This window comes from Trematomus bernacchii, unplaced genomic scaffold, assembly GCF_902827165.1.
Source record: "Trematomus bernacchii unplaced genomic scaffold, fTreBer1.1, whole genome shotgun sequence".
NCBI lineage: Eukaryota > Metazoa > Chordata > Actinopteri > Perciformes > Nototheniidae > Trematomus > Trematomus bernacchii.
In genome coordinates this window covers 334,753-353,729 of record NW_022987824.1, presented here as the reverse complement: position 1 = coordinate 353,729, position 18,977 = coordinate 334,753, and the positions used below count along the sequence as shown (strand labels likewise).

Here is an 18,977-nt window from a genome sequence, read left to right as displayed (position 1 = left end):
AATAAAATAAACATTCTCTCTCTCCTCACTTGTCTCTCTCTCTCTCACCTGTCTCTCTCTCCTCACCTGTCTCTCTTTCTCACCACCTGTATGTCTCTCTCCTCACCTGTCTCTCTCTCTCCTCACCTGTCTCTCTCTCTCCACCTGTCTGTTTCTCTCCTCACCTGTCAGGAATATTATTAAATAAACATTTGATTTTTAACATATTACATTTAATCTACATTCATTTTAAAAACCCTCATGAAGAGTCCAATAACCAGAGTGACGTCACATCTGTTACACATCTTCCTATAAAGTGTTAAAAATGTACTTAAACATTGTACTAATAACAGCGACTCCGCTCAGAGAGTGAACACAGTGAAAGACCTATATGTTATCAGAGGTGTGTGTTAGAAATACAATAAAAACATGACAACTAAGAGCAGAGACTCGAGTAAACAAGTACTACTCGTACTACTACATGTTAGCTGAGAACAGAGCCTTATCTACATGGGCCAGGCCTATATGTTAGCCAAACTCCAGAAAATGTTAATAATAAAAATGGTAAAGTAATAATAATAATAATAAATTACTTTTATCCGTTGTTTTTATTGGAGTTGTGGTGCTCAATTGTGAAGGGGCTAACCGGAAGCGTGTAGCCTGTTAGCTGCTGTTAGCTTCACAGAGGAATTAACTTCCTGAAACAAACAAATATCAGCTCTTGTGAAAAATATCTACTTTCGGTTGATCGGAAAACCTCCGTCAGCCCAGAGCCAGAGTCACTAACCGGTAAACAGCCGGTAAAGGGGCTTTGTAACGGAAACCGCTGTTAGCTCCAGTTAGCCTAGCTCCGGAGGACCGTGTGATGGGGGCGCAGCGCAGTGAGGGAGGCCGGGAAGGGCTGCTGCTGGACGGGGAGCAGGAGGAGCAGAGACCGGTAACTACCGCAGCTAACCAGGCTAACACCACACACCTCATCTGTTGTTGTGTTACTATATGTGGTACATTTGAGTACACTAGGTTATTACATTATATTTTATTGTGTCACTATATTTGCAGAGGTGTAAAGTCACTAAGTTTATGTACTCAAGTACTGTACTTAAGTACAATTGTTACTTTTTAAACTACTGTGTACTTCTACTCCACTACTCAAGCTTTAATAACACTTAAATGATCAATCATTATAAAACATATCATATATATTATTCTGAAATGGACCAATCTGCACAATGACTACTTTTACTGTCGCTACTTTAACTATATTTTGATGATAATACTTTCCGAGCGTTAAATATAAAGCAGTCGGTGTTCTTTGTGTTGAAGGCGCCGTGGAACCTGATGATCAAACACCGACAGATCCAGCGCAGAGGACGCCGCTCACACATGGCCGTCAGGTGTGTGTTTGTGTGTGGCTTTTTTGTGCCATTATGACAACCATTTTTCATCAACCTTGTTGCTCACCTGTCTCTCTCTCTCCTGTCTGTCTCTCACCTGTCTCTCTCTCTCTCTCTCTCCTCTCTCTCTCTCTCCTCTCTCTCTCTCTCTCCTCTCTCTCTCTCTCTCTCTCTCTCTCTCTCTCTCTCTCTCTCTCCTCTCTCTTCTCTCTCTCTCTCTCTGTCTGTCTGTCTGCAGCTACACAGACCCTCAGGTGTCGATGGATCTCTTGAGGGCGGTGCTTCAGCCGAGCTTCAACGATGACATCATGGCCGTGTTCAGGAAGTACCATAAGGTCAGAGGTCACACTAACTATTGTTGTTATTATCACTTCAGACAGAAACAAAGGCTTGAATTAAGCTCTAAAGCTAAATGTGACTCAGATACTGATTGTGTTGCAGTTCTTTGACAAAGCGGCGCAGAACGTGAAGGAGAATGTCAGCGAGGAGGTGCAGACGGATCAGCTGATCAGAGAGGCCTGCAGGAACGCTCTGGAACACGTGAGCTCACTTCCTGTTGCTCTCATCACATATGAGTTCACTTCCTGTTGTTTCCTCCTTATGCTCTGTGTTCTTGTGTGGTTACCATGGTTTTCTGTGATGTCATCACCAGGCCAAACAGCTGTTTCCAGAAGCGGAGGTGAAGAGGGCGGGGCCAGAGGCCGCCATCAAGGTAAGAACTGACCAATGACAGCACCCCGAAAATAACATATTATTTTAGTAATGCATTAATTGTTAAAGTTAAATATGTTTTATTAAAGGGACAAAAACATTTGAAGACCTCACTTTGGATCTTCTCATCTTTAGATCACCAAAGTGTTCACGAATATTATCTGAATAATAACTGTGTTTCCTGACAGAGGGCCAGAGCTGCTGATGAGGACTACAGTCAGAGAGGAAGCCCCGCCCCTAAGAAGGTCCGTCGAAAACAGCACAAAAATCTAACCTGGGCAGAGCATCCCTCTTGATACGACTGTAGTTACAATAATATGACTGTAGTTACAGTACTGCGACTGTAGTTACAGTAATGAGACTGTAGTTACAGTACTGAGACTGTAGTTACAGTAATGAGACTGTAGTTACAGTAATGAGACTGTAGTTACAGTACTGAGACTGTAGTTGCAGTAATGCGACTGTAGTTACAGTAATGAGACTGTAGTTGCAGTACTGAGACTGTAGTTACAGTAATGAGACTGTAGTTACAGTAATGAGACTGTAGTTGCAGTAATGCGACTGTAGTTACAGTACTGAGACTGTAGTTGCAGTACTGAGACTGTAGTTGCAGTACTGAGACTGTAGTTGCAGTAATGCGACTGTAGTTACAGTAATGTGACTGTAGTTACAGTAATGAGACTGTAGTTGCAGTAATGCGACTGTAGTTACAGTAATGAGACTGTAGTTGCAGTAATGAGACTGTAGTTGCAGTAATGCGACTGTAGTTGCAGTACTGAGACTGTAGTTGCAGTACTGAGACTGTAGTTACAGTAATGAGACTGTAGTTACAGTAATGTGACTGTAGTTACAGTACTGAGACTGTAGTTACAGTACTGCGACTAGTTACAGTACTGAGACCGTAGTTACAGTAATGTGACTGTAGTTACAGTACTGAGACTGTAGTTACAGTACTGCGACTGTAGTTACAGTACTGAGACTGTAGTTGCAGTACTGAGACTGTAGTTGCAGTACTGAGACTGTAGTTGCAGTAATGCGACTGTAGTTACAGTAATGTGACTGTAGTTACAGTAATGAGACTGTAGTTGCAGTAATGCGACTGTAGTTGCAGTAATGAGACTGTAGTTGCAGTAATGAGACTGTAGTTGCAGTAATGAGACTGTAGTTGCAGTACTGAGACTGTAGTTACAGTAATGAGACTGTAGTTACAGTAATGTGACTGTAGTTACAGTAATGTGACTGTAGTTACAGTACTGAGACTGTAGTTACAGTACTGCGACTAGTTACAGTACTGAGACCGTAGTTACAGTAATGTGACTGTAGTTACAGTACTGAGACTGTAGTTACAGTACTGCGACTGTAGTTACAGTAATGAGACTGTAGTTACAGTAATGTGACTGTAGTTACAGTAATGTGACTGTAGTTACAGTACTGAGACTGTAGTTACAGTAATGAGACTGTAGTTACAGTACTGAGACTGTAGTTGCAGTAATGAGACTGTAGTTGCAGTACTGAGACTGTAGTTGCAGTACTGAGACTGTAGTTACAGTAATGAGACTGTAGTTACAGTACTGCGACTGTAGTTGCAGTACTGCGACTGTAGTTGCAGTAATGAGACTGTAGTTACAGTACTGAGACTGTAGTTACAGTAATGTGACTGTAGTTACAGTAATGTGACTGTAGTTGCAGTAATGCGACTGTAGTTGCAGTAATGAGACTGTAGTTGCAGTAATGAGACTGTAGTTACAGTAATGCGACTGTAGTTACAGTAATGCGACTGTAGTTACAGTAATGTGACTGTAGTTACAGTAATGAGACTGTAGTTGCAGTAATGAGACTGTAGTTGCAGTACTGAGACTGTAGTTGCAGTAATGTGACTGTAGTTGCAGTAATGCGACTGTAGTTACAGTAATGAGACTGTAGTTGCAGTAATGCGACTGTAGTTGCAGTAATGAGACTGTAGTTACAGTACTGTGACTGTAGTTACAGTAATGAGACTGTAGTTGCAGTAATGAGACTGTAGTTGCAGTAATGAGACTGTAGTTGCAGTAATGAGACTGTAGTTGCAGTACTGAGACTGTAGTTACAGTAATGTGACTGTAGTTACAGTACTGAGACTGTAGTTACAGTACTGCGACTGTAGTTACAGTACTGAGACTGTAGTTGCAGTACTGAGACTGTAGTTACAGTACTGCGACTGTAGTTACAGTACTGAGACTGTAGTTGCAGTACTGCGACTGTAGTTACAGTACTGCGACTGTAGTTACAGTAATGAGACTGTAGTTACAGTACTGCGACTGTAGTTACAGTACTGAGACTGTAGTTGCAGTACTGCGACTGTAGTTACAGTACTGCGACTGTAGTTACAGTAATGAGACTGTAGTTACAGTACTGCGACTGTAGTTACAGTACTGAGACTGTAGTTGCAGTAATGCGACTGTAGTTGCAGTACTGCGACTGTAGTTACAGTAATGAGACTGTAGTTGCAGTAATGAGACTGTAGTTACAGTAATGTGACTGTAGTTACAGTAATGAGACTGTAGTTACAGTAATGAGACTGTAGTTACAGTACTGAGACTGTAGTTGCAGTAATGCGACTGTAGTTACAGTACTGCGACTGTAGTTACAGTAATGAGACTGTAGTTGCAGTAATGAGACTGTAGTTACAGTAATGCGACTGTAGTTACAGTAATGTGACTGTAGTTACAGTAATGAGACTAGTTACAGTACTGCGACTGTAGTTACAGTACTGAGACTGTAGTTGCAGTAATGAGACTGTAGTTGCAGTACTGTGACTGTAGTTGCAGTAATGAGACTGTAGTTACAGTACTGAGACTGTAGTTGCAGTAATGAGACTGTAGTTACAGTACTGAGACTGTAGTTGCAGTAATGAGACTGTAGTTGCAGTAATGTGACTGTAGTTGCAGTACTGAGACTGTAGTTGCAGTAATGTGACTGTAGTTACAGTAATGAGACTGTAGTTACAGTAATGAGACTGTAGTTACAGTAATGAGACTGTAGTTACAGTACTGAGACTGTAGTTGCAGTAATGAGACTGTAGTTGCAGTAATGTGACTGTAGTTGCAGTACTGAGACTGTAGTTGCAGTAATGTGACTGTAGTTACAGTAATGAGACTGTAGTTACAGTAATGTGACTGTAGTTGCAGTAATGAGACTGTAGTTGCAGTAATGAGGGTCTCAGTGTATTAACGTGGTGTCTGTCTCCACAGAGGAGGGCTCGTCCAGTTGCAGCGGCGTCTGATCGAGCTCATGGCTTCCCCTCTCAGTGAGTATCAGGTAGATCTGTACCAGGTAGATCAGCATCAGGTAGATCAGCATCAGGTAGATCAGCATCAGGTAGATCTGCATCAGGTAGATCTCTACCAGGTAGATCTGCATCAGGTAGATCAGCATCAGGTAGATCTGTACCAGGTAGATCAGCATCAGGTAGATCAGCATCAGGTAGATCAGCATCAGGTAGATCAGGTAGATCAGCATCAGGTAGATCTGCATCAGGTAGATCAGCATCAGGTAGATCAGCATCAGGTAGATCTGCATCAGGTAGATCAGCATCAGGTAGATCAGGTAGATCAGCATCAGGTAGATCTGTACCAGGTAGATCAGCATCAGGTAGATCAGCATCAGGTACATCAGGTAGATCTGCATCAGGTAGATCTGCATCAGGTAGATCAGCATCAGGTAGATCAGCATCAGGTAGATCAGGTAGATCTGTACCAGGTAGATCAGCATCAGGTAGATCAGGTAGATCAGCATCAGGTAGATCAGGTAGATCTGCATCAGGTAGATCAGCATCAGGTACATCAGGTAGATCAGCATCAGGTAGATCAGCATCAGGTAGATCAGGTAGATCAGCATCAGGTAGATCAGGTAGATCAGGTAGATCAGCATCAGGTAGATCAGGTAGATCAGCATCAGGTACATCAGGTAGATCAGGTAGATCAGCATCAGGTACATCAGGTAGATCAGGTAGATCTGCATCAGGTAGATCAGCATCAGGTACATCAGGTAGATCAGCATCAGGTAGATCAGGTAGATCTGCATCAGGTAGATCAGCATCAGGTAGATCAGCATCAGGTAGATCAGCATCAGGTACATCAGGTAGATCTGCATCAGGTAGATCAGCATCAGGTAGATCAGCATCAGGTAGATCTGCATCAGGTAGATCTGCATCAGGTAGATCTGCATCAGGTAGATCAGGTAGATCAGCATCAGGTAGATCAGGTAGATCTGCATCAGGTAGATCAGCATCAGGTACATCAGGTAGATCAGGTAGATCAGGTAGATCTGCATCAGGTAGATCAGCATCAGGTACATCAGGTAGATCAGCATCAGGTAGATCAGGTAGATCTGCATCAGGTAGATCAGCATCAGGTAGATCAGGTAGATCTGCATCAGGTAGATCAGCATCAGGTAGATCAGGTAGATCTGCATCAGGTAGATCAGCATCAGGTACATCAGGTAGATCAGGTAGATCAGCATCAGGTAGATCAGGTAGATCAGGTAGATCAGGTAGATCTGCATCAGGGAGATCTGCATCAGGTACATCAGGGAGATCAGCATCAGGTACATCAGGTAGATCTGCATCAGGTAGATCTGCATCAGGTAGATCAGGTAGATCAGCATCAGGTACATCAGGTAGATCAGGTAGATCTGCATCAGGTACATCAGGTAGATCTGCATCAGGTAGATCTGCATCAGGTGTTCTCTGCATCACCTGACTGTGTGTTTCTCCTCAGAGCAAAGCCCAAGTCTGACTCCATCAAGAAAGAAGGTCCAAAGGTGAGTCTCCCTTCTAAAACATTAAAGATCACATGGAGCCCCTGAGGGTCTGAGGGTCTGAGAGTCTGAGGGTCTGAGGGTCTGAGGGTCTGAGCCCCTGAGGGTCTGAGGGTCTGAGGGTCTGAGGGTCTGAGGGTCTCTTCTGGGTCCATCAGGTGCTGTTCTGATGCAATGCTTATGTTATGATATCATTCAATTACAGGCTGTTTTTAACATTATTCAGACTCAGCTCTCTGAACTTAAGCTTCTTTTAAATGTTGATCAAACCAAAGTAATGCTCTTTTCTGAAGCTAAAAAGACTCCAGAGACTGCTTTGGATATTGTGACTATGCAAGGACAAGTACTCCAAGTGGTTACCTGTTACAAATACCTTGGTATCTGGCTTGATGATTGTCTTACTTTTAAACTTCAGGTCATTAACCTGCTTAGAAAGCTGAGGGTTAGATTAGGTTTCTTTTTCAGAAACAAGTCCTGTTTCTCTTTTGAAGCCAGGAAAAGGCTCTGTGACCTTTGACCTGTGCTGGACTATGGTGATTTGATCTACATGAATGCACCTGCCCATTACCTGGAAAGGTTAGATGCCGCCTATCACAGCGCTCTGAGATGTGTTACTAACTGTAAAGCACTTACTCATCACTGTGCCCTGTATGCCAAGGCAGGTCTGCCTTCACTCACTGTACGGAGGCTCAGTCATTGGTACATGTTCATATATAAAGCCATGCTGGGTAAACTACCTTCTTATATCTGCTCTTTGATCTCACGGAGAGTGGCAAGTAGCTATTGCCTGAGATCCCAGGATGTGTTCTACATGTGCCAAGTGCTAGGACTGTTCTAGGTGCTAAAGCTTTTATGTGCGCTGCTCCTCTAGCTTGGAACACTATGTTCCCTTGCTTCATTTTAAAGCACGGCTGGATGAAATGTTATTGGATACCTGTCACTGTGAATAGGTTGCTAATTTATACCCCTGTAATTATGTTGTGATGTCCTTTTTGTTTTCTGTTGTTTTCATGTGTAACCAATGTACCGCAGGTCTCCCTTGAAAAAGAGATGGTTGATCTCAATGGGACCTACCTGGTTAAATAAAGGCTACAAACAAACAGACAAATCTTCATTGGGAGGCTTTTCCTATCAGACATCGATGTGTGATGGTTTGCATGTGTCCATGTGTCTGCTGGATGTAAACAATATCACTTCTTTATAATATAACTTGTGTTTCAGTGGGAACCCTCCAGACTGAATGAAGGCAGCACGTTCGTTCTGGGCTCCAGAGCCAACAAGTGAGTCAACATCAAGTCAACTTCAAACAACAAACATGTGTTGTGTTGTGAGGTCACACACAACTTTATTAGTGTTTGTCCTGAGAAACAGCTGAACAGGAAGTACATCATCATGTTGTTGTGATGTCACTGCAGGGCGCTGGGGATGGGCGGGACCAGAGGACGCATCTACATCAAACACGCTGACCTGTTCAAGGTAAACAAACAAACAAACACACAAACAAACAAACAAACAAACAAACAAACACACTCTCAAACACGCTGACCTGAGGCCTGTACTACGACGCTGGTTATCAAGTGGATCGCTCAAGCCAGCCGTGTCCTATCTAGTTAGGTGCGCGTTCACATGAAAGGGGTGGTATCTGGAGCATTTGACCAATCACAAACATGGAGAAGCGTACTGACAGCGCAGCGTCATACTTCCTGAATGAAAAGTGAACTTTAATATTAGTCAAATATGAAGAAGTTAAACTTTAAACATCCATGACTTAAACACTTTATCCAGGATCAAAGCCACATAGCTGCACCTGCAAGGTGAATACAGCTGGTAACAGAGAAAGTGTTTGAATGCGTACATTAACAGGTTTATGATATCACTGCCCCGTCTAAGACACGATCTGACTTTAATTACATTTGACTCCAGTGTTTCCTCAACTTAATGTGTTGCTTAAAATAATACTTCTGCATCCAGTATGTGACACTGTGAGTGTTGCACGGCCAGATACGGCTCAGCTGACTCAGATAAGGAGATATATGATACATTATGATGTGATGTGATATGAATGATAATGGGACACATCGACGTCTGCACTCACAGTGCCGCGGACTGTACTTAATGTTACTCTGATCCGGTTACTTATGTCGTGGCAGATATTTAAGTAAGCTTTCTTAACGCTAATGTTATAATAGTTTGATTGCTCTGAAGATGGGAGGAGGGGGTATTCTATTAATGTTCACGTTCACACAGTCAGTTGATTTTTGCCGGCCGTCTTTCCTGCAACGGCAGTTTTTCTGTATTTCCTCTATCCTGTAATATGACTTGATCGCTTTAAACTCTGCACACGGAGCTCTGATTGGTCAGCAGGCGGTGCTTTCACCGAGTTGATCTCTTAGCCTGCAACCTAACCTGCTCCCGAGGAGGTTAGCCGCTCAGCATCAGTTACCATGGAGATCTAGCCCGCTAAAAAGAGAACCAGCGTCGTAGGACCGGAAAGCCAGAAGTTAGCCGGCTAAGAGAAAATCCTGCTTCGTAGTACAGGGGCCTATACTACGAAGCAGGATTTTCGTTTAGCGAGCTAACTTCAGGGGTTTCCGGTCCTACGAAGCTGGTTCACTTTTTAGCGGGCTAGATAACTTATTCTGAACGGCTAGCCTCCGGAGCAGGATAGGTTCCAGGATAAAAGCACCGCCTGCTGACCAATCAGAGCTCCGTGTGCAGAGTTTAAAGATATCAAGTCATATTACAGGATAGAGGAAATACAGAAAAACTGCCGTTGCAGGAAAGACGGCCGGCAAAAATCACCGACTGTGTGAACGTGAACATTAATAGAATATCCCCTCCCATCTTCAGAGCAATCTGACTATTATAACATTAGCGCTAAGAAAGCTTACTTAAATATCTGCCACAACATAAGTAACCGGATCAGAGTAACATTAAGTACAGTCCGCGGCACTGTGAGTGCAGACGTAGATGTGTCCCATTATCATTCATATCATATCACATCATAATGTATCATATATCTCCTTATCTGAGTCAGCTGAGCCGTATCTGGCCGTGCAACACTCACAGTGTCACATACTGGATGCAGAAGTATTATTTTAAGCAACACATTAAGTTGACGAAACACTCGAGTCAAATGTAATTAAAGTCAGATCGTGTCTTAGACGGGGCAGTGATATCATAAACCTGTTAATGTACGCATTCAAACACTTTCTCTGTTACCAGCTGTATTCACCTTGCAGGTGCAGCTATGTGGCTTTGATCCTGGATAAAGTGTTTAAGTCATGGATGTTTAAAGTTTAACTTCTTCATATTTGACTAATATTAAAGTTCACTTTTCATTCAGGAAGTATGACGCTGCGCTGTCAGTACGCTTCTCCATGTTTGAGATTGGTCGAATGCTCCAAATACCACCCCTTTCATGTGAACGCCACCTAACTAGATAGGACACGGCTGGCTTGAGCGATCCACTTGATAACCAGCGTCGTAGGACAGTTTAGCGAGAGCGTTTTTTTTTTGGATTTAGTCAACCGGCTAACTCAAAACATATCCAGGATATGTTGAACTAGATTCGTAGTACAGGCCCCTGGCCTCTGTTCAAGGTAAACAAACAAACAAACACACTCTCAAACACGCTGACCTGTTCAAGGCAAACAAACAAACTCAGATTCTTAGCACCACAAGTAGCCTGATAGTTAGCCCAACAGTAAGTCTGGAGAGTTTGGCCCAGTTCCAAACCGCCCCCTACACACTACCCCTCCGTTTGCGCGTTCTCTCGTAGGGTCCACCGCATTAAGGTCTGTTCCAAACCAAGGAGTGTGGAGGGGGAGTGGGTTATCAAGCCCTCCAGCAGAGAGTCTGCATCGGTCCTTCACCTGAGCGGACTCAGCGCTGTGTGCGTCCGTCAGGAAACACTCTGCAAACATCCACTGATCACCTGATCACCTGATCACCTGATCACCTGATCACCTGCACAACAAGACACCTTTAATATCTTCATACAGATGCAAAGCTTCAGGGTTACCTCGTATATAACTCCGGATCATTCCTAGAAAAATGTGAAAGTGTGCATTTCATTATAAAGTTGTGTATATTTACAGATTGTTGCAAAAACTAAGAAGCTTATAAACATCAGGTTTAAAACTAAAAAAAGAGCTTTACAAAAAATAAACACCATTTTAAAGATTTTTGAGTTTTATTTTTGCTGATTTGAAACCGCGGTGAAACCGGAGTTTGTTCCAAATCTTGCCGCTGTATTTAGACGCTCCACCTGGAAGGAGGGAGCCTCATCTAGCTGGGAGTGTCACGACAGAGGGAGGGGGAGTTGCTACGGTTTGGAATTGGGCCTCAGCCCCACAGTTTGCCCTCTGTGAATGTTTAGAGGTCTTTTTATCAGACAGGAAATGACACACACCACTTCCTGTATGTGTGCTACCTTTAATACCGTGTGTGTGTGTGTGTGTGTGTGTGTGTGTGTGTGTGTGTCTCAGTATGCAGCGGACGCCAAGGATAAGCAGTGGCTGGCAGAGCGACATCACATGAGAGCGACCGGAGGGAAGATGGTGAGGACAGACGATCACAGACGATCACAGGGTTTGGATCTGAGCAGAAACACTAACTTTGAATTAAACCAGTTCAGCATTGTGTTTTTCAGAATAAGTTTAAAACTCAGTGTCTTTGATTCTTCTTCTTCTTATTTTTTAAACGTATTCTTAATTAGTTATTTTCTCACATTCCCCTTTACATCCAATATTCCTCCATTTTAGATGAACAGCTTTTTTAACAAGGGCTCTCAGCATGGAGAAGGTCTCAAATCCCCAAGGTTCAACATGAGAACAAAATGTATAGAAATCAAATCAATAGTAACACTGAGAATGTAAATGACACACATAGAATAAAAGATGGGGTTATATATAAGGTCATCCTACATATTACAATAATACAGTCCAATATACTTAGGACAAATATCCATATACCAGAACATTACAAAAAAGAATCCTCAATTTAAAGAAGCCATATTGTATAATTTTGGGGTGTCCCAGTTTCCTCTATTACCTCGACCAGTGGTGTCCATCTTTCTGTAAAGGTTTCCTATCATGCAAAATGCACTTTGTGATGTCTTCTCTACATCAACATGTGTCCCCGGTGTGTCCCCGGTGTGTCCCCGGTGTGTCCCCGGTGTGTCCCCGGTGTGTTAGGGAACTCACGCAGCGTCAGGAAATAAAACCCTCTCTCTTTTCCTCCGTACCCAAATCTCTAAAAACGGGGGAACAACGGAGCTGATCCAGATTTGCGTCCGATATGACGTAATATCTGAAATGTGGACCCACAGCCCAATCAGAAACGTTGCTATCAGAAACAATGCCCGACTGTTTTGGACGTAATATGGTCGGTGTTTACATTAGCATGGCTAACACTCAGAGCTAACCTGTACTGGAGAGCATGTGTGTGAAGAAGCAGGAAATAAAAAGGAACTCACCTTGTGGTATAACCGGCAAGAGAGAAAGCCTTTGAGCTCCATACTGTTTCAGAGAGAATCCTTGATAATCCATGATATGGCGTTTCATCACGGCAGCATTTAGTTTAGACAGTAGCTGCCGGGTCCCGCATGAGCTCAGACCCCTCTTTTTTAAAGCTTTATACCCCAAATCAGCACTTTAGAAACAGGAAGTGAAATAGAGGGATATGAGGCATGGCTAGAATGATCTGTTTGGTGTTTGGAGCAAAACACTTCAGACATGTTTTTTATATATTTGTATATATCTGAGACCTATGCTATTGCCTACAAACAGCCTGATAGGTGACCTTTAATGAAATAGCAGTTAAAACAGGACCGGGGGGGCGGGGGGGGGGGGGGGCATTATATTATCTTGGGGTGTCACACAGTTCCTTTTTAATGCCTTTATAATCCGTCCATTATTAATCCCAGTTTCCACCAATCCTGTCTGTAATCGTGTCATTTCTTCCATTGTATAAACATTTCTTAGAATTGTCTTATTGGGCTGAAATATAGATGAATAAAAACATTATAACCCGGTGTGTTCAGGCCTACCTGCTGATCGAGGAGGACATCCAGGATCTGGCCCGCAGCGACGACTACAGGTGAGTCTTTAACGCTAATCATGGTCTGATTGAATAGTTACGTTTAATTACAGTTCATCTGAACGTTATGTCTTTATTCTCAGTGTTTGAATACCTATCCTAGTTGACTATAGTCTGGGCGTTTTCTCATTTTGTTTGTCCCTATTTAGTTTAATATTATATGTGTGTTTCAGGGAGGGTCCGGAGGTGAGGATGGACGAGTTGAAGCCGTTCTCTGTTCCTGTTTGGATGGTGGAGAAGATGCAGAGAGCCATGGAGGCGCAGAGGGACATCGACCACTGACACACACACCGACCCCCCCCTCACACACACACAATTACATTCACTACCCTCTGACCCCCCCCCCCCCACACACACACAATTACATTCACTACCCTCTGACCCCCCCCCCCCACACACACAATTACATTCACTACCCTCTGACCCCCCCCCCCCACACACACACACACAATTACATTCACTGCCCTCTGACCCTCCCCCCCACACAAACCGTGAACGTATTTTTTCTGCCGTTTTTCCAAATAAAAAGCTCAAAAACCTACAAGTTGTGAAATCACACATTTTTATTTACAAAAATAAACACATCTAAAAGGGGAAGTGACATGGTGGGGGCGGGGCTTCACTCGATGCCTTCCTGTTTGTCCTTGATGGAGACCCTGAAGCGCTCCTCCAGCAGCGACAGCTCAGAGATCAGATCCGTGATGGCATTCGTGAACGCTTCCTGTCCGAAGAGGAGAAGAAACAGGGTTGTTAGAAAACTCTCACTCTCCCCCGGCTTGAGCTTCAATCTCAGGATCCATGTATTTGTGATCCTCTCCAGAATGGAAGAAGTCATCACATACAGACTTTTTCTCAAAATCTAAAAATTCCGACTTTCTCTCAAAAATTCTGACTTTTTCCTCAAATCTCAATTTTCTAAACATTCGGAAATGTTCTCAAAATTCAGACTTTTTCTCAAAATCCGGATCCATGTATCTGTGATCCTCTCCAGAATGGAAGTAGTCATCACATACAGAGCATCAACTAGTTCCTGAACAGTGTCCTTCACATGCTGATATCCAAGAGAGGGAGTTACACAGTCACAAGATGGAGGAATAGAAAGCAGTATTCAATGTTTACTTCAGATTAGCTCCACGTCAGAAATGAGCATGCTTGATGTCTATCTCCATAGAGGCTGAATCATCATGTTAATCACATAGCTATCATATGCCTCAAACAGTCCTGATGCTCTTCTAGGTAATCATACATCCTGTCATGTACACAGCTACAGTCGGGATACCTTTGTTAGCATGTTACTCTGATGTTGGAAGAGGACATTCAGGATTTTCACAACTGATCACAGCTTCATATTGTGTGTGTGTGTGTGTGTGTGTGTGTGTGTGTGTGTGTGTGTGTGTGTGTGTGTGTGTGTGTGTGTGTGTGTGTGTGTGTGTGTGTGTGTGTGTGTGTGTGTGTGTGTGTGTGTGTGTGTGTGTGTTACCTGTGGGCTGTAGTCAGGTGTGGTCTGCACTCTGATGACGATCTTGTGTTCCAGAGGGTGAGGAACTTTATAACCAGCGAACAGGACCTGAGGATCCTTCAACAGCTGACTGACACACAGAAAGACAGACAGGGTTTTAAAGAAGGCTCTTATTGTGAAACCCTGCTTAGAAAATAGCTACACTTTAATGCATCAATCATTATAAAATATATCATATATATTATTCTGAAATGGACCAATCTGCACAATCACTACTTTTACTGTCGCTACTTTAACCATATTTTGATGATAATACTTTTCTACATTTACTCAAGTGCAAGATCCGAGTACTTCTGAGACTGTTATACTCAGTGTTAGCACAGTTAGCTCAGCGTTAGCTCAGCGTTAGCTCAGTGTTAGCACAGTTAGCTCAGCGTTAGCTCAGAGTAAGCTCAGTGTTAGCTCAGTTAGCTCAGCGTTAGCACAGTTAGCTCAGTGTTAGCACAGTTAGCCAAGCGTTAGCCTGCAAGTTCAGTGTTAGCCTGCAAGCCCAGCGTTAGCCTGTCAGCTCACTGTTAGCTCCGTGTTAGCTCCGTGTTAGCCTCTCTTACGCTCGGATGATGTTCCCCAGCGTGTGGTCCTCTTTGTTCAGAGTAAACAGACAGGCGTTCGGGACCTTCGTGTCTTTGCTGATGCTGATCTTCTTTTCTCCCTCAAACAACAGGAACGACTCGAAGGCGGGAGGGGCGTTCATCTTGCTTTACTTTATATACAAATATATATATATATTTAACCGAAGAAACACTGTTCCTTCAAAACAAGAGCGGAAACACTGTACCTTCAAAATAAGAGCGAGCGGAAACATTGTTTTGGTCTATTGTTTTTATTTAAAAATAAAAACGACAAACGATACACCTTCACGATGAGGACATTTTTTTTCAACGCACACACTTTACAGGATAAGTTCAATAACTAATTTAATATGTATAAAGTGTATTTCAAATATTTAATATTGTTTTAGATGAATCTCAGTTTGTATTTCCGGACCTTTCTCCTGTCCAATCACATCACGTATCCTTCTTTCTGCGGGTTTATCATTGGTCAGCGGGATGCGGTTTGTTTTTGAACGTCGGACGCTGATTGGCTGTGAGTGTGATGTAGAGCCGTTTAAACTGAGGGGCGGGAGTTAGCGAGTTTGAATTCGCAGCTCGGAACAAACCGATCAGAAAAAACACCGACAACAGACCTCCCGGTAAACACACGGAGAAAACCCCCGGTCCACAGACACTCAACACACGGTGAGTCTGCCAGGAGTTCATCTGTGCGAATGTAATTTAGCTATTAACGGTAAACAAGCTAGCCGCGGAGCTAACCTGAGCTAAAGCTCCCGTTAGCATCAAGCTAACCTAGAAACACTGTTTTGACCTGTACTCGCAACTGAAGATAGATGAATATAGATATACTAAAGCAGCGTGATAAAACAAAAGCACCGTTTATCTGGTTACCTGTTTATCTGTTTATTATGTACCTGATGATGCCGGTAGATAACATGTCAGATAGCAACTTGCCTCACACGTTATAATGGCACTTTTTGATTATGCTGATGTTATTTACCAAACTGCATCCAAAGCTGACCTCCAACCCCTCACCAAATCATACTATATAATAATCTAATAACCAATGTATGTTGGCTCTCTGGTGTTCCTACCTCAACACAAGAAGACATATTCAGGCTGCAGCTCAAAACTATCTGCATTATCTACAACAGTTATGATTACCACATTCCTCCACATATCATCTGATTCACTCAATACTTTTATTACCCTCCCTCCGAATCTTGCTGTTAGTACCATATGTTAGGAGGACCCACTTGAAAACAAGATGGTTAATCTCAAGGAGGTTTATCCTAAATTAATAAATGACAATTGGCATGTAGCTGCTGTGGGCTACCGAGGAGTCTGAGCAGTTTTTATTTTATTACTCAGTTTAGTCATTTAAAAACTGGATAATATGTACTTTTATTGATCCCAGTTTGGAAACTTCTTTCGTAACGGCAGCATGAAGACAAGCATTGCACATAAACAGTTTGTACTACTCAGTTTCCTGAGGGACAGTCATAACGTCATGTCAGTAGTAGGGTCCGGGTGGGAGGGGTTACTTTAAAAATATCCACTTCATAGTCTGTTTGCAGCTCATAGAGTCCTGTTGTGAACCACATGTCTCTCTCTCTCTCACATGTCTCTCTCTCACATGTCTCTCTCTCACCTGTCTCTCTCTCACCTGTCTCTCTCTCACCTGTCTCCCTCTCACCTGTCTCCCTCTCGCTCTCTCACCTGTCTCCCTCACCTGTCTGTCTGCAGCACCATGGCCTCTCAGAACCAGGACCCAGCAGCAGCAGCGACTCTGAAGGCCAGCGAGACAGGAGGCAGCGCGGCCAGGGGCTCCGTGACCAAACGGTGAGATCAGCTTTATTATTAATATATCTTCTGAATATTAGATTAGATTCACCTTTTATTGTCACTGCGCTGAGTGATGAAATGCAGTTTAAAACCAACCAGAAAGTGCAGAGAAGGCTGTAGTAACGTACAAAATGTATAAATATCTTTGTATAAGGTGCAGGGTTTAGACATACAAGTTAAATATGGTAAATAAAGACATGTATATAAATGTTTTTGTTATACTTAAGATATTATTATTTTATTGTTTATTACTGTGTTTTTAATATATATTGAAACACACACTCTTATTAGTAACATATACTGGGATCAGTGTTGCTGCAGAAGAACCATGTTGAAATCCTGCCACACACACACACACACACACACACACACACACACACTTTAAAATATGTCTAATAAAAGTCATACTTGTATCTGTGTGTTTGTGTGTCTGCAGGTTGCAGCAGGAGCTCATGACCCTGATGGTGAGTTGATGTCTTATATAATACAGTGTGTGTTTTATATGTATTATTTAAAAGGGATATTTATACACATGTATGTACCTGCTGTATGCATATGTGTGACCTCTCTCTCTGATGACACAGAGGGTGTTTCTCAATGTCGAGTAAAGCTGCTTCAGAGCCACTATTTCAAGCCGAAGTACTGTTCCAATCTCCAGCATACTTGGAAATCTACCGAGCCCGGCGTACTCCGTTTGGAGAAATATCGAGGCTGCACATGAGTAGACTCCGCGGTCTTAAAATCCCCACAATGCTTTGCGCACGGACCAATTTCCCCAAATCTGTGGCGGAAGATGTAAGGAGGCGGGGCCTCTCATATGACGCACACCTGCACACTTGCTAGCCTGTTCCACTCTTTGTTTTTGAATGCCAGGAAGTATTCTTGACTCGCTTCTGAAGCAAGATGCTCGGCAGACATGTGCTACCAAGCAAGCGTACTCCACATTGAGAAACACCCCATGTGACCTGTCTCTCTCTCTCTCTCTCTGATGACATCATGTGAGCTGTCTCTCTCTCTCTCTCTGATGACATCATGTGAGCTGTCTCTCTCTCTCTCTCTGATGACATCATGTGAGCTGTCTCTCTCTCTCTCTCTGATGACATCATGTGAGCTGTCTCTCTCTCTCTCTCTGATGACATCATGTGAGCTGTCTCTCTCTCTCTCTCTCTCTGATGACATCATGTGAGCTGTCTCTCTCTCTCTCTCTCTCTCTCTCTGATGACATCATGTGAGCTTGTCTCTCTCTCTCTCTCTCTGATGACATCATGTGAGCTGTCTCTCTCTCTCTCTCTGATGACATCATGTGAGCTGTCTCTCTCTCTCTCTCTCTCTCTGATGACATCATGTGAGCTGTCTCTCTCTCTCTCTCTGATGACATCATGTGAGCTGTCTCTCTCTCTCTCTCTCTGATGACATCATGTGAGCTGTCTCTCTCTCTCTGATGACATCATGTGAGCTGTCTCTCTCTCTCTCTGATGACATCATGTGAGCTGTCTCTCTCTCTCTCTCTCTGATGACATCATGTGAGCTGTCTCTCTCTCTGATGACATCATGTGAGCTGTCTCTCTCTCTCTCTGATGACATCATGTGAGCTGTCTCTCTCTCTCTCTGATGACATCATGTGAGCTGTCTCTCTCTCTCTGATGACATCATGTGAGCTGTCTCTCTCTCTCTCTGATGACATCATGTGAGCTCTCTCTCTCTCTCTCTCTCTGATGACATCATGTGAGCTCTCTCTCTCTCTCTGATGACATCATGTGAGCTGTCTCTCTCTCTCTGATGACATCATGTGAGCTGTCTCTCTCTCTCTCTCTGATGACATCATGTGAGCTGTCTCTCTCTCTCTCTCTCTGATGACATCATGTGAGCTGTCTCTCTCTGATGACATCATGTGAGCTGTCTCTCTCTCTCTGATGACATCATGTGAGCTGTCTCTCTCTTTCTGATGACATCATGTGACCTGTCTCTCTCTCTCTGATGACATCATGTGACCTGTCTCTCTCTCTCTGATGACATCATGTGACCTGTCTCTCTCTCTCTCTCTCTGATGACATCATGTGAGCTGTCTCTCTCTCT

At 43.2% G+C, this 18,977-nt stretch overlaps 3 protein-coding genes across 3 annotated transcripts; 2 read left to right on the top strand and 1 right to left on the bottom strand.

Moving 5' to 3' along the window:
* Nucleotides 1-650: 650 nt before the first annotated feature.
* On the top strand, nt 651-13,355 carry LOC117499330 (deoxynucleotidyltransferase terminal-interacting protein 1). The gene is made up of 13 exons (XM_034151674.1): nt 651-916; nt 1,303-1,373; nt 1,612-1,708; nt 1,815-1,913; nt 2,026-2,085; nt 2,273-2,329; nt 5,315-5,370; nt 6,842-6,884; nt 8,103-8,161; nt 8,297-8,357; nt 11,372-11,443; nt 12,928-12,983; nt 13,157-13,355. The coding sequence occupies exons 1-13, from the start codon at nt 845-847 to the stop codon at nt 13,263-13,265; spliced, it is 912 nt and encodes a 303-aa protein (XP_034007565.1). The 5' UTR covers nt 651-844; the 3' UTR covers nt 13,266-13,355.
* A 173-nt stretch (nt 13,356-13,528) lies between these two features.
* On the bottom strand, nt 13,529-15,291 carry polr2j (polymerase (RNA) II (DNA directed) polypeptide J). The gene is made up of 3 exons (XM_034151676.1): nt 15,054-15,291; nt 14,464-14,572; nt 13,529-13,704 (listed from the first exon to the last, which is right to left on the bottom strand). The coding sequence occupies exons 1-3, from the start codon at nt 15,194-15,196 to the stop codon at nt 13,603-13,605; spliced, it is 354 nt and encodes a 117-aa protein (XP_034007567.1). The 5' UTR covers nt 15,197-15,291; the 3' UTR covers nt 13,529-13,602.
* A 267-nt stretch (nt 15,292-15,558) lies between these two features.
* ube2c (ubiquitin-conjugating enzyme E2C) lies at nt 15,559-17,365 on the top strand (the record flags this gene model as incomplete). The annotated part of the gene is given in 3 exon segments (XM_034151675.1): nt 15,559-15,740; nt 16,803-16,898; nt 17,338-17,365. Coding segments are annotated over 2 exon segments (120 nt in total), but the record flags the coding sequence as incomplete, so codon positions are not given.
* Between the last annotated feature and the right edge of the window lie 1,612 nt (nt 17,366-18,977).

What these genes read in the sequence shown, in the direction of transcription:
- LOC117499330 (XM_034151674.1), top strand. Translation starts at nt 845, where the DNA reads ATGGGGGCGCAGCGCAGTGAGGGAGGCCGGGAAGGGCTGCTGCTGGAC. An exon ending in CGCTCACACATGGCCGTCAG is followed by an intron (nt 1,374 to 1,611) that starts GTGTGTGTTTGT and finishes GTCTGTCTGCAG; the next exon opens with CTACACAGACCCTCAGGTGT. An exon ending in CTGGGCTCCAGAGCCAACAA is followed by an intron (nt 8,162 to 8,296) that starts GTGAGTCAACAT and finishes ATGTCACTGCAG; the next exon opens with GGCGCTGGGGATGGGCGGGA.
- polr2j (XM_034151676.1), bottom strand. Translation starts at nt 15,196, where the DNA reads ATGAACGCCCCTCCCGCCTTCGAGTCGTTCCTGTTGTTTGAGGGAGAA. An exon ending in CTGGGGAACATCATCCGAGC is followed by an intron (nt 14,573 to 15,053) that starts GTAAGAGAGGCT and finishes TCTGTGTGTCAG; the next exon opens with TCAGCTGTTGAAGGATCCTC. An exon ending in CACCTGACTACAGCCCACAG is followed by an intron (nt 13,705 to 14,463) that starts GTAACACACACA and finishes CTCTTCGGACAG; the next exon opens with GAAGCGTTCACGAATGCCAT.